Source organism: Oryza glaberrima, chromosome 10 (genome assembly GCF_000147395.1).
Source record: "Oryza glaberrima chromosome 10, OglaRS2, whole genome shotgun sequence".
Taxonomy (NCBI): domain Eukaryota; kingdom Viridiplantae; phylum Streptophyta; class Magnoliopsida; order Poales; family Poaceae; genus Oryza; species Oryza glaberrima.
The window spans coordinates 6303162-6317583 of NC_068335.1; the positions used below are offsets into that span (position 1 = coordinate 6303162).

A 14422-nucleotide genomic window follows, 5' to 3' on the forward strand; every position below is an offset into this window, starting at 1 on the left:
AACATCCAATATGACATGTAGGAATTCAGTCCCTATATCAACACACCGCTTAAAATTCAAGTGGTTCTACCCCGCTACTATACCTCCACGTGGTTCGGCACCTGCTGGCCGGGCCACCGTATCTCGTGGCCTATAGACCCGGCCTACATTGACTATCCAACCCCAAACCGCTTTACTTTCTCATCACTTCTCGTCCCACTTAATTAATCCCTGATTACGAGCCCTCATTTCCTCCCCCCCGCATCCGTCCACCGATTCCCTCATTCACCCACTCACCCCCATCCCCCATCCCATTGACAGTGGGCCCCACACTCGTCTGTCCCCACCGCTCAGCGAAACACGGTAGGCGCACACGTGAAGGGTACACATGAATTCGTCTTCTCTGAATTCCTCTCGATCCCTCATCTGCAAAGGAGGAAGAGACCTCGGAGAGTCGGAGGTGGTAGCTAATGGTGGTGGAAAGCCAACCCGCTTTGCGCCATCTCCCACTCGCCTCCCGCTCCCGATGCCCTCGCGCCAGCCGCCGCCACCGCCGCCGCCTCCGCCGCCTCGGCCTGACGTCGCCCGCCGCCGCTCAGTAGCTGTCGCCGCGGCGGCGGGGGCGGCGGGGGCTGGGGCCGTGGCGGTGCTGGTGGTGGTCGCGCTGCTGTGGTGGCTGAGGAGGAGGAGGAGGAAGGGGAAGGGGGAGGCGGATGAGGTGGTGGCCGCGGCAGGGAGGCTGCAGCGGCTGTCGTACCGGAAGCTGCGGCGCGCGACGGGGGGATTCGCGGCGGGGAGCAAGCTCGGGCAAGGGGGGTTCGGCCCCGTGTTCCGCGGCGCGCTCCCGCCGACGACGACGGCGGCGGGAGCGAGCCGCGGCGGCGGGGCGGGGAGGCCCGTCGCCGTGAAGGTGATGGATGCCGCGGGGTCGCTGCAGGGGGAGCGGGAGTTCCACAACGAGATCGCCGTCGCGTCCCACCTCCTCGCGTCGTCCTCCGCGCCGGTATCCCCTCCTGTCCCCGACGCCGCCGCCAAGCCGGGTGGGAAGGGGCGGGACTCCATACTGCTGCCGTTCGCGTACTCGATGTCGTCCGCGGCGCGGGGCGAGGGGCGGCCGCGGCGGATGATGCTGGTGTACGACCTCATGCCCAACGGGTCACTGCAGGACGCGCTGCTGGGGCGGCGCTGCCCGGAGCTCGTGGCGGAGTGGCCCCGCCGCCTTGCCGTCGCCCGCGACGTGGCCGCCGCGCTCCATTACCTCCACTCCGTCGTCAAGCCGCCGGTCGTGCACGGCGACGTCAAGCCCAGCAACGTCCTGCTCGACACGGATCTCCGCGCCCGCCTCGCCGACTTTGGTCTCTCCCGCATCAATTCCGACGCGGATGCGGACGGCAAGCCGGAGAGCGGCGCGATTGCGGAGGGATGTGACGTCGATGGGGGATGTGATGATGACGCCTCTGTCATAGCTGAGAGCACGGTCACCACCACGGTGAATGGTGAGGGGAACCCCAAATCGCCGGAGGATGATGATGGCTTCACAACGGCATCACCGGCGGAAGCTGCGTCCACTTCAGGGTTTGACCGGACCAGTGTCGAGAGTGGTATGAATAGCCGCAGCTGCAACGGTGGAGGGTCACGCACCGGAGGTGTCATGGGATCAGGTACCGGGAGTGACTGGTGGTGGAAGCAGGATAATGGTGGGGGCAGCAATGGTGTAAAAGATTATGTGATGGAGTGGATTAGATCAGAGATCAAGAAGGAGCGCCCCAAGAATGACTGGATTGCAGGGGCAGCTATTACCAACCCAGCTGCAGACAGGAAGAAGCCAAAGAGGAGGGCACGAGAATGGTGGCGAGAGGAATATGCTGATGAGCTTGCGAAAAAGCAGAAACGACGTGCACTTGCTAAATCAAGGAGCGAGCAGGCAGGGTTGCAATGGTGGGAGCGGGATATTGACGATGACTTGGATGCAAAGGGACGATCCAAATGGAGTATGATGAAGAGCTGGAGTCGGAGAAGCAATGGCAGCACTGGCAATGGCAATGGCAACGGCAATGGCAGTATTAACTGGTGGGTCAATGGTGCAAGAAGCACCCGTGATTGGGCAAGTGGGGAATTCGTTCCCAAGAGTAGTGGCGCGGTGAGCAGCACACCGAGCATGCGCGGCACGGTGTGCTATGTGGCTCCTGAATACGGTGGTGGTGGTCCTTTGTCTGAGAGATGCGATATCTATAGCTACGGTGTCCTGCTATTGGTACTTATCTCAGGACGCCGGCCGTTGCAAGTGACGGCCTCACCCATGTCTGAGTTTGAGAAGGCAAGCCTCATATCGTGGGCGAAACATCTTGCGCGCGTGAGCCGCTTGATTGATCTTGTTGATCCAGCCCTACAGGATGTGAACCGTGATGAGGTTTTACTCTGCATTACAGTCGCACTCCTTTGCATCCAAAGGTCTCCAGCTCGTCGGCCATCAAGTGAGGAGGTACTCCGAATGCTGTCTGGCGAGGGAGAACCTCCGCACCTCCCATTGGAGTTCTCACCGTCTCCACCTGGTGGGTTCCCTTTCAAGTCCCGAAAGAAAGTTCGGTGAGTTTGTTTAGCTCTTACCTAGATGCAAAAGGTTAGCTTTAACTTTGTCCCTTAATGTATGTCTCTTTTGGTTCAAGTTCCTATTTTATGTATTCTTTTACTCACTACTGTATAAAGTTCCCTAGGGAAAAAGGTAATGCCGAGCTAAACTCAAAATTGACAACAACATTGCCTAATTGATCACATGTGCAATCACAGGCCCACAGTTTTTTTTATATTTCTCTGAAACCTTAATCACAGACAGATAGTTATGCGAATTTAGTACTATGGAGAGGACTTAAGTGACCCTGAGGAGGGGATGTCCACCTTTTGAAATGGTGTATCGTGAAGCATCTTGCTTTTGGTTTTGGAATTTGGATAAGCATAGAAGGTAGTGCTTCTCCTGGCCCCCTGGAATCTGGTATACCCCTACTGTTCATGGAGTGTGCCCACAGCTCACTGATGTTATGTTGTCTTTAATCTTTTCATGTCCGGATATGCTTTTCTCTTTTTTGCTTTGGCATGTTACTTTTTCCATGCGTAGTCTATTCTGCAGGATTGCTATTGCTGATCTAAAGTATGAGGGTCAACCTGGTCATTATATCTTCTGGAAAGGCTTTATTGAGGTGATACTGACATGGTTTGACACTGTCTAGATACATGTTGATGTAGAGGCTGGATTGATTTCCATTATCCCCCAAAAACAAAAACATGGTTTGGCACAATGTACTCTGATAGGTTTGCCGTTTGCATACATTGTTTTCGAACTGGTTATTTCGATGTTGAGTTTGTTGGTTGTTGAATCCATCCCCCGTTTGATTTGAATGGTTAGGAATCACATCAACATCGGGGCTTATAAAGTACCAGGACTTGTCAAGACTTCTGCAGATGATTCATTTTGTAAAATACTGGAGTTCTAAATAATGAACTCTCTAGAAAATTTCTGCTGGCAGGCAAAAAGTTTCATTCTAAGGCTTGTTTGGATGCAAAGGAGTATTGCTGAATGCCCCAATCCCTTCGGATTGTGGTTTCAAGTCGAAGAAAATCTCCTCTCATCAAAGTGATTGGCTGCAACTCCCACTGAGGACTGATCCAAACAAGCATTTAAGATATTTCGTTGCGTTCTTGGTTTGTTTGCCTATCTGTGCTGGTCTGTGTTCCATAAATTGAGGATTGCTTTCACTGCTACTAGTTTCATTTATAAAATTATTTATTGGCTTACTGCCAATTCCCCAATAATATTTTGATGTCTACCATATGTGGTGGACAGTGACCCAAGAACTACTAGCAATACTACTACAGCTCAACAGAAAAGAAGCCTTGTGTGATCCGCCTTTGGCTTAACTATGGTGATGTACAGTTTTGTGTATGCAGAACTAATCAGCTCGTTACATGTGCTGACGATATTTTTTTGGTGATTATACAGTTATAATATGAGTTTAGAATCATTTATGAGTTTAGGAGTGCATAATTATCCGTAGAGATTGATTGTTTGCCGGTGGTTTAACATCGATTATGAGAGTGTTTAATAGAAAGCACCATTTTACGGTAGACATGGATATCGAACTCTCCAAAGAGGGTACAATACCCCGACGACAATAGAAGTTATTTTTTCATGAAAGGCAGCAATTGCCTGTTATGTTTTGATACCTTTCATTTGGCAAAATTGCTTTATCTGCACTGAAGATTTATTGGCACTGAGTTTATAGGAAAGTCTATATCAACACCTCAACTATCACATTTGTTCGAAACACCTCTCTTTTTTTTTAAGGAAAACACCTTTTGATTCTCAGTACTACCAGAGGTATTAGTAAAACCCCTCAAGATTTTATTGCGCTGATGAGTGATGACTAAGCAAAACCCCTCAACTTTGAAACCATTTATTTTTTCCCCTTGTTTCAAGAAGTAATCTATACCCGATATAAAGAGGAGGGATTTTTTTAACACCATATAGGCTAATATAGTACACGCCTGTACGTACACCCCACACAGGATGCACCTATGCGTACACCTCACACAAAGACAAACGCCTGTACGTACACCTCACACAAAGACAGACGGTTATACATACACTTCACATAGCTGTCTCGTTGTTGACAGGAACATCATGTATTACTAAAAGTGCCTTGCAGGTGATAGATACATCGTCTAATACTAAAAAAATAAATAACTGTAAATGTGAGCATTTGTATCAAGTGAGCTTATCCTCACTACGCATGAGGTTGTATTTTTTGATAAATTGGTGCCACATCAAAGTTGTTAAACATTTGTAAGAAACATTTTATATCAAGTTCCAAATTTGTGGGGTAAAAGTATAGTCAACCACGAGGGATCTAAATTGTTGAAAAATGTTTCGAATGCCTGTCTAGACTGGAAAACCAGTTTCTTTCGGACATCACCAGATTCTTGCTTTCCCTTCTTTATTCCCTCTACTTCTTGCATACACTTTCACCCCCATTTGTTTATGAAAAAAAATCACCAGCACAGGCATGCCCTGTTGTAGTTGGTTAAAAAAATTATTGAGCTTAGCTCAACTTATTAATTTTTTCATGTGGTGGAACCGTCTATCCAATTTACAGTCCTAGATTTGATATGTGTGCTCATATTTATGGTTAATTGTTCTTTCGGTGATAAGTGACGTACCCATCGACAATGAGGTATATATGATGACTTCGTTAATCTCAAGATATACCGGACCAGTTTTTTTGGAGGTGCTCATAGAGGGGTAGGGTGTACATACAACAAAAATATAAGATGAAATCTATTTTTAGTAGAACTACTAGAGTGCTTACAATTGAAATGGAGTTGTTTCTTATGGCCTTTTGTTTTTTTAAAAAATAGGATCTAAAAGAAATATTGGAATATGTTTCATATTATTAAAATGAAGTCTAATATCACATTAGAGGAGCGCGGCACTCGAGCGTCTCCACGCAATCAGGACCTGCCTTTACCCGGTGACTTTCTTTGTTTAGGCTTAGACTTATTGACTTAGACTATTAAGTCAGCTTTCTAGCTTATATGATTATTAAGCCAACAGATTTAAAGTTCTAAGGCCATCCACAATGGGTGTCCCTGGGTCGGCTCCCTAGGAACGGCCGTCCGCCCTCCGTTACCTTTTCACGCACACCCGTTCCCTCAGCTAGGCGCGCGGCTTCTCGCTGGGGACGCGCGCCTCTGAAGTTTTTGCCGAGGGCGCGCGCGGGGAAACGCATTGCGGAGCGTGGGCAGGGAAACGCGCGCCTTTGGAAAAGTTCCCACCCATCACCGATCCCCTCTTGCCCTCGGTCTCGTCCTCCTTCTTCCTTGCGTTTCCTCCTTTCTCCTCCTCGTCTGCTCGCATCGCCGGCGGCCGTCGTCGTCGTCGTCGCGAGAGGAAGGCTACGGGAGGGCAGATCCAGGACCGGGAGTCGTCTGTCCGTTGAGAAATTGGGTTGGTGCCGTGAAACCCTAGCTAGCTCATCAGCTCATCTTCTTTCTCCCGTCTTTTCTTGGTGATTTATTGATGGACCGCATGTTCTTGGTGGTTGTATTGATGGGTTTTGATTTCTTTGTCTTGTAGCTTCATGGATCCGATGCGCTCAAGTGGGTACTATGATTTCTTGAAGGATCCAGATCTGGCCCATCCTTTCGATGAAGCAGCAACCTTCTCAACCCAGTGAGGACTTCCCCTATGCTCATGGCCAGTTCCCGCTCTTCTCGACGCAGCCACCACCAGCAGTAGCAGTGAATGGTGGCCGGACTGCAGCCACCAGATCCAGGGTGAGGCAGCGTGTGCAATCAAATCCTGCTGGACAAGATGATGGGAGGGGTAGGATGTACTACACTCAGGATGAGGACCTACGCTTGGTAAGAATCTTTGGTCTCATTTAATTTTTTTCAGTCCCAGATCTGAACTAGATGTAGAAAAAATTGTGTTGTATGGGGACATGGAGAAAAGATGGATGAAAATGTTGTGGTACCGGTTGATATACATTGGAATGCGTATAGAAAAATTGATTTGCATGCTGTTTAGAGTACATGAATAGATTGTTATGCATACAGAAAAATTGATTTGTATGCTGTTTAGAGAACATGAATGATCCATGGTAGCACAAGATCTATATTTTGGTGGCAGGGAAGTACAAATTTCCATTGTGATTCATGCAGATTGTAGATGTATATGTTCTTTGGTAGTTCTGATGTGTCCCAGCTATAAATGAAATGTTTGTGGTAGGCAAATATCTTGTGGCTTGATGTGCTGAGTTATGTTTTATCAAGGGTATGTATGTAACAGTTAAGGATATGTATGTAGCAGTGTTATTTACTGATTGTGGGTTAAAGTTGGCTTTTTGTTGATGAAACTTGTTTCCTTATGGCTGATAGAACATCATTGTTTTATGTTAATGACTTGTGATGTTATTAGCATGATGAATTATGGATTTGTTGTATATAGCTTGAGCAATTTATGGTATGCAGGTAAGTGCTTGGCTGGAGAATTCTACTGATGTAATTGAGGGTAATTCAAGGAAAGGTGACACTTATTGGAAGCAAGTTGCAGCTACGTACAACTCAACCATAGAAGAAGAGAGGAAGAGGGACCCCAAGCACCTCAAGGGCCATTGGCACAAGAACACCAAGAAGGTCTCTGCCTTCAATGGGGTATATGTTCAGCTGAGAGATAACTATCAGAGTGGAAGGTCTGAAGAGATGCTGATTGAGCAAGCTTTGACAATGTATGAGAGTCGAGTTGGCCAGCCATTCGCACTGATGTATTGGTGGAAGGCCGTGTGTGATTCCCCAAAGTGGAATGCTCATGTTACTCTGCTGGGTCATGGTACTACCAAGATTAGGGCTAAGTTTGATGTGAATGCACCACCGGTTGAGGAGCAGCCGGCTCAGGTCAGGCCTATGGGTATCAAGAGGGCCAAGAAGGGCAGGCAGATTGACTACTCTGAAGAGGTGAAAGAGCTGATCAAGTCTCTGTGCAAGTCCCATGCAAGGCAAGAAGATGAGACAGCTGAGATGAAGGAGTTCAAGCAGAAGCTATCTGAGGAGAAGCTTGAGGCAGCCAACGTCCTGCTCAAGGCTGCTCAGGAGAAGACAAAGGCCAGGTTGATTGAGCAGCAAACTAAGTTGCTTGAGAGGTTTACACAGATGATTTCTGTGGACACAAGCCGTATGGAGACATGGGCTAGAGAGGCTCATATCAAGGCATGTACACTGATGTCAGACCAGCTGTGGGGGCAAGGGGGCTACTGAGGAGTGAAGGGTAAGTAAATAAGTTGGATCATTTCAGATCTTTTGCATTTGTGTTCACATTGTTAGGTGGACTAAAATCTTTTGCATTTGTGTTCACATTGTTTGCTGCAGGATGGAGTGCAAGGGCACCTTTTTGGAAGCTTCATGTGAAATCTTGTGTGGAATTACTTGTCGAGTTGGGAGTTAGTACATGATGCATTTCAATCTCTGATGTAGTGCAATGGCACCTTTTTGTAGGCTTTTAGTTAATGGTCTTTACTTGTGGATGGGGGAGAGTGAGATGACACATGTGAGGGTTACTTGTAGATGAGGGTTACTTGTTAATGGGTGATATAGCATACATGTCAATACTACATGTAGATGGCAGATCTTACATGTAGATGTCAGTCCTACAAGAACTGTTTGCAAGCTGGTGGTAGTTGACACTTTAAATTATGGTGTAATAGAAAATTCAAGACCAGTGGTATGGTACTTGATAATTATGACTTTGAACAACTGCTGTATTGATGCTTGGAGGAACTACTATCTATGTGATGTGCTATGAGTGATATTGCTCTTGGTTTGATATTGTGAAATTGCTCTGGTATTGATATTGTGAAATTGTGATGGAATTTTCATTGTGAAATTGTTCTGGTATTGACATTGTTCTGAGATTATTATTAGCTGTTGGGATTAATCATATCTGTGTGGTGGGATTAATCAATTTGATAAGGTACTACATTTGTCCTGTTTCATTTTTGTATAGTTAAATATGATGTGACAATGCATGTTCTTGTCTCCTATACTATGTGAAGTGCATGAATTTTTGTACCATTTGTCCCCTTGACTTTGTGTAACACTAGTCTCCTAGGAATACTACTATTTGCTTCATTCAGACGACAATATGCTTTATGCATGCTTCATCACTTCATTTACTAGGATATGAAGTAGTGAGTTCGTATGTGCGCAATTTTTGCTATGTTGGGTTATTGTGCGCAATTTCATTTACTATGTTGGGTTAATTTACACAATTTTTGCTTGCATATACATAGCAATGTCTGAAAGTGAAGAAGAGATTTCCCTCAGTGATAATGAAATTGATCCAACCGAACTTTATACAATGGACGACTACCTGCAGCAGCGGAATGCCTGGAATGCCGCTGCTGCTCAACTAGCCGGCCATCTGATGATGAGTTCACTTGAGGCTTCCAGCTCTCGGCAACAACGTGGGTCAAGAAGAACTGTCCGGAGAGATAGAGTTGGCGGGAATGCAAGAATTGTTGCAGATTATTTCTGTGATAACCCAGTTTACAATGAGGTGGACTTTCGTACGCGATTTCGAATGTCAAAGCCTCTATTTCTCCGTATTGTTAACGCATTGGGGCAATGGTCAGAGTACTTCACACAGAGGGTAGATGGAGTTGGGCGCATTGGTCTATCCCCCTTGCATAAGTGTACTGCAGTGAACCGGATGTTGGCATACGCTGCATCCGCTGACCAAGTAGACGAATATGTTCGTATTTGCGGTTCTACATGTCTTGAGTCGCTGAAGTTGTTCTGTCAAGGTGAGATTGAAATATTCGGTCTAGAATATATGAGATCCCCAACGGTTGATGACACAGAGCGTCTCTTGCAAATGCATGGTGCAAATGGATTTCCCGGTATGCTAGGAAGCATTGACTGCATGCATTGGAAGTGGAAGAATTGCCCTAACGGGTGGAAAGGGATGTATACAAGGGGTGACTATGGGACTGCTACAATTATTTTGGAGGCCGTTGCATCTTATGATCGCTGGATTTGGCACGCATATTTTGGTGCAGCGGGTTCCAATAACGACATCAACGTGATAAACCAATCTCCGGTTTTCACAGATTTGTTGTGGGGTAGAGCTCCGAGAATCAACTTCATTGTCAACGGCCACCAGTACGACAAGGGATACTACCTCGCCAATGGAATTTACCTAGAATGGGCGACTCTTGTGAAGTCCATCAAGCTACCACAGACAAGGAAACAACAACTATTTGCAAGACGGCAAGAGTCCCAAAGAAAGGATGTCGAATGCGCTTTTGGCATACTCAAGGCCCGGTTCAAAATTATTGTTGTGCCATGTAAATTGTGGAAAGAGTCTGACATTGGGCTGATAATGAGGGCGTGCATCATAATGCACAACATGATTATCGAAGACGAGAGGCATATGGATGTGCTCGATTTAAATGACGATCCGGGTGAATTTGAAGTTCAATCGCCAGAGTACACCAACAGCGTGCCACGAGCATTTGCTCAAGTGATATCTACTGATTGTGAAGTTCATGATGCTTCTGTACACAACAGATTGAAGAAAGATTTAATGGAGCACATATGGACATACCATAGGGGAAGCACAAGTGGCAGCTAGGAGCAGAAGTATGCTATCCTCTCGACAAGTTGAGCAAGTAAGGTCGAAACAAATAAGGTCATTTTGACCAAGTAGTTAAATAAGTTGAATAAGTCTAGTTAAATTAGTTCAATAAGCCTAGTTAAATAAATTCAATAAGCCTAACTAAATAAGTTAAATAAGTCTAGTTAAATAAATTCAATAAGCCTAGCTAGTTAAATAAGGCTAGTTAAATTAGTTAAATAAGGTGGCTACACAAGTTGTCTACTTAAATAAAGGTCATGTCAATGACAGCTTCAATTGTTCTGGTAGCAATAAGGTCAACAATGGTGCCCATGGGTCAATGTAAACAAAATAATGGACATGTTAATGTAAATAAATAAAGGTTGACCACTATGTAAGATGCAATTGACTTAAGTTCACTTCATCACCAAGGCATCAGCAACATATGTCCACATTACTTGCATATAAACATTAGGTTCAGCAACATAAGTCATCTTAATAGAGTTCAAGTCTACATCACATAGTTGGACTAGGCTATTCCAGCCATATGCACACCAAAAGAAAGTCTTTATCCTACAACTGATTCTTTCCCATAGACGCCAAAAGCCAGCAAAACACTACACTTGCCATCGTCCAAGGCGGTCATCCCCCATCTAACTACCATCTTCATCACTAACTAACTGATGAAGGCTGTGTCCTTCATCACTAAACTAAGGCTAACTTATATACAGCAAAAGACCAACTACCCTGTGGTAAGCATTCCTACGGTGGCTACCTACATGACAGCCACAGCTGCACAAACCAACAGAACCAGAGCAAAAGCACACACACAGACTTTGTCCCTCGCCATGATGATCTTGCGAAGACGTCTTGCACGATCATTGGCACGGTCCAGTTTAGCCTTGACATTGTCCTTGTGATACTCGAAATCCACCGCCATCTTGTGCATAGCCATGTGAAGATCATTGACATGGCTCAAAATCTCTGCCAGCTTGTCAAGCACCTTGTTCAAACAATATAAAAATCAAGCATCAACTCTATTCATATGTACTGTGCAAACAATACAAAAATCAAGCACAAACATCAGCATCAGTACAAGGACAATGTGCATATTCCTGAACCATGACCATCAGCAGCACTACAATTGGGTACAATGTGCATATTCATCAAGCATCAACACCACCATAAGTACAAGGACCATGTGTTTAGAAATCAAGCATAAATATGCGGCGCAATTCTACATTGCACTTTGGAATAAATATCAAGCTGCACAAATCAAGCATTTCACTCCTCAATCGGCCAACATCAGTACAAGGACAATGTGCATACAAATCAAAGCATACATATGCGGCACAATTCTATATTGCACTTTGCAATAAAAATCAAGCTAGTAAAATCAAGCATTTCACTCCTCAATCGGCCAAGATCAGTACAAGGACAATGTGCATACAAATCAAGCATACATATGCGGCACAATTCTACATTGCACTTTGGAATAAAAATCAAGCATTTCACTCCTCAATCGGCCAACATCAGTACAAATCAAGAACATGTGGAGATTGCACATTGGAACAAAGCAAGATTTTGTACCTCCGGAGGCTGCACGGCTGGCGGCGTCCGCGGAGGAATGTTGCCATGCTCGCCCGAACCGCCACCATGGTGAGGGGATCCGGGTGGAGAGGGGGTGTCCTCCAACACGATGACCACGGGTGGCGTCGCTGGCACCGTGTACATCACCAAAGAGGAGTCCTCGCTCTCGGTAGCCACGCTCGAGGACGACTGACCGCCGGAGGATTCGTCGCTCTCCTTACTCATGCTCGAGGACGACCGGCCGCCGGAGGAGTCGCCGCACTCGGTACGCACGCTCGACGACGACCGGCCGCTGGCGGAGTTGCCGCCAGATCCGAATGCGGCTCCGCTCCCACCTCGGCCGACAGATGTGGCCTTGCTCGATGGAGAGGAGATGTGGGCCGATGGCGAGCGAGGCGGCGCGCTCGACCGGCCACCGAGCTCGCCCGAGTGAGGGCGAGAGCTTGCCGCGCCGCCGACCGACAACTTACCAGGACGCTTCCTCCCCGCACGCGGCACTTCCTCCACCTCCCTCTTCGGCTTCAAGAACCCGCTGCGGAGCTCCATGCTCAAGCTCAACTTGGGAAGATGGAAGAGAGAAATGGCGGGGGAGAAAACGAGAAGAGGAAGAGAGAAATGGCGGGAGAGAAAATGAGAAGAGGAAGACAAAGAGTCGCGGGGAAGGAATAGAGAAAAAAAGAAAAGGTTGGTGGGTGAGTAAGCTGGTTTAATGGCCGAGGCCGTGGCTGTGGGCTGATAAACGCAGGGGCAAGGGAGGAAATACATACCTGAGGACACGGGTTGAAGCACCCCACTGTGGGCTGTAGTACCCTCACTGGGTTGCTTCAGATCTTCAAGAGCCCATCCAGGGGTACCCTCCATTGCGAGCCGAGTTCCCCTACGAGTGTCCTCAGTTAGTGAGGACACTCTAGGAGTGTCTCACATTGTGGATGCCCTAAGTTTAATGGTGGAGTCATATCTCCAACTCATATAAGCCAAAAAAAAAAACCTTCTCCAATCTAACTTTTGACTTAATAGTATAAGAGTGGCTTTTAGCTTTAAATAAACCAAACAAAAAGGATGCTTGTTTGTTTATGTTTAGAATTTTTTACTTATGGATTGACTTTTTTTGATAATGGAATTAAATCCGGCCTTTGCTTTAAAGAAACCACAACCAATTGTTACAATATTATGTCAAAGAGAGCAAACACTAGCAACCAAAAATAATTTAAATAATAAAGCCAACACATAAGGAGTAAACAATTATTGAAGTCTATTTGTGAATCTCCATCCGTAGTTGGTGAAAATCTGCATTACCGTAACTTCTAAGTTTCGATATGTAGAATATATGAGCTCCTTGTTCTCTTCACACTTTTGAACATGTGCCTAGAACCGGAGCCAGTAAGTTGCCCTAAAAACACCTGCATTTGCATATAAGATTTATTTGGACATTTATCAAAAACTACACCATTTCTACTCAACCACAGAGCACAACATTGAGCAGATGCTCCGACAAATACGAGATTCTTAGTTTTGACTCAATACCACTTAGCCAATTCCCAACCATATTAGATATACTATCGGGGGGTTTCGGTCCAAAGGAAATATAAACTATTCTCCAAACAAATTTTGTAATATGGCAATAAAAAAATGTTGAATAATCTCATTATACATATAAAAACAATATCTCTGACTCACATTCCAATTTCTTCTCACTAAATTATCCTTGGTTAGAATGACACCTTTGAAAAAAATCACAAAAATATCTTAATCTTAATTGGCACCTTTAGTTTCCAAATAAACTTATAGACTGGCTTATAAGCCTAAACCAAAAGGGCTAGAATAGAACCTAAGGCCACTACTCTACCATCTGTCACCGGCTTCCTCTGTCGTGCGTATATGGTAGGGATGTAGGTGGGCAATCTCACTCTCATATAAAAACCCGCTTGCTAGTTCATTTCTCACATAACAATACAAATTTAGAAGAAAAAAAAACTAGAAGTGGGATAAACAAGTATAATAATCCCGCTTGTCCGCTCAGTTGTATCCCTAGTATTTGGCGCTAGCACCTAGGAGATTTTTCTTTTCTTCCTTTGTGCTTGTTGGAATCAGATGATTCACCGTAAATACACCCTATGTGTAATTTTCTGCTAAATCACTATGATTTTGTTTCGATACTTATTCAGGGAGAGATTCTGATGAGTGAATGTAATAATATGCATCGTAAAATAATTATTATCCATGTTTTGTGATTATTGAAATCTATTCACCGAATTGAAATAAACAAAAAAAGGGAAAATTGTAAATACCACCCTATAAGCTGTAGTATTTTTTAGAAGAAACAGCACGAGAGGCTCCTACTGCGGTATATTAACATATAAAGTATTTACATAATTATGTACAAAGCAAAACAAGAGAAACATGGGTATTGCACAAGATTATTTAGCTATGATTGACATTGGGGTCTATCCTGTTTATTTACCCTATACAAAAGTAGGCTAAACGAGCCACTGTAGGCTCACATGGAGATTTCTCCCCATCACTCTCATTAGTCCCCTGCCAACCTCTTAGGGCGCGCTCGTTAGTGTACTGTGCAGTCGGTCATCCAGTGTACTGTGCACCACATAGATAGGAGTGGCGAAGTCAATAACGTGGGCTAGCGATGGAGAGGTGACGGTCCTGACGAGAGTTTGGTCACCGTCTCCACTTTCC

At 45.5% G+C, this 14422-nt stretch overlaps 2 protein-coding genes across 2 annotated transcripts; both read left to right on the forward strand.

Moving 5' to 3' along the window:
• The first annotated feature begins 352 nt into the window (after nucleotides 1-352).
• LOC127752835 (receptor-like serine/threonine-protein kinase At2g45590) lies at nucleotides 353-2835 on the forward strand. The gene has a single exon (XM_052278270.1). It carries the CDS (start codon nucleotides 368-370, stop codon nucleotides 2567-2569), a length of 2202 nt encoding a protein of 733 aa, XP_052134230.1. The 5' UTR covers nucleotides 353-367; the 3' UTR covers nucleotides 2570-2835.
• A 3342-nt stretch (nucleotides 2836-6177) lies between these two features.
• Nucleotides 6178-7785, forward strand: LOC127785790 (glutathione S-transferase T3-like). Its single transcript, XM_052313183.1, has 2 exons — nucleotides 6178-6393; nucleotides 7003-7785. The coding sequence occupies exons 1-2, from the start codon at nucleotides 6178-6180 to the stop codon at nucleotides 7783-7785; spliced, it is 999 nt and encodes a 332-aa protein (XP_052169143.1).
• The last annotated feature ends 6637 nt before the right edge of the window (nucleotides 7786-14422 follow it).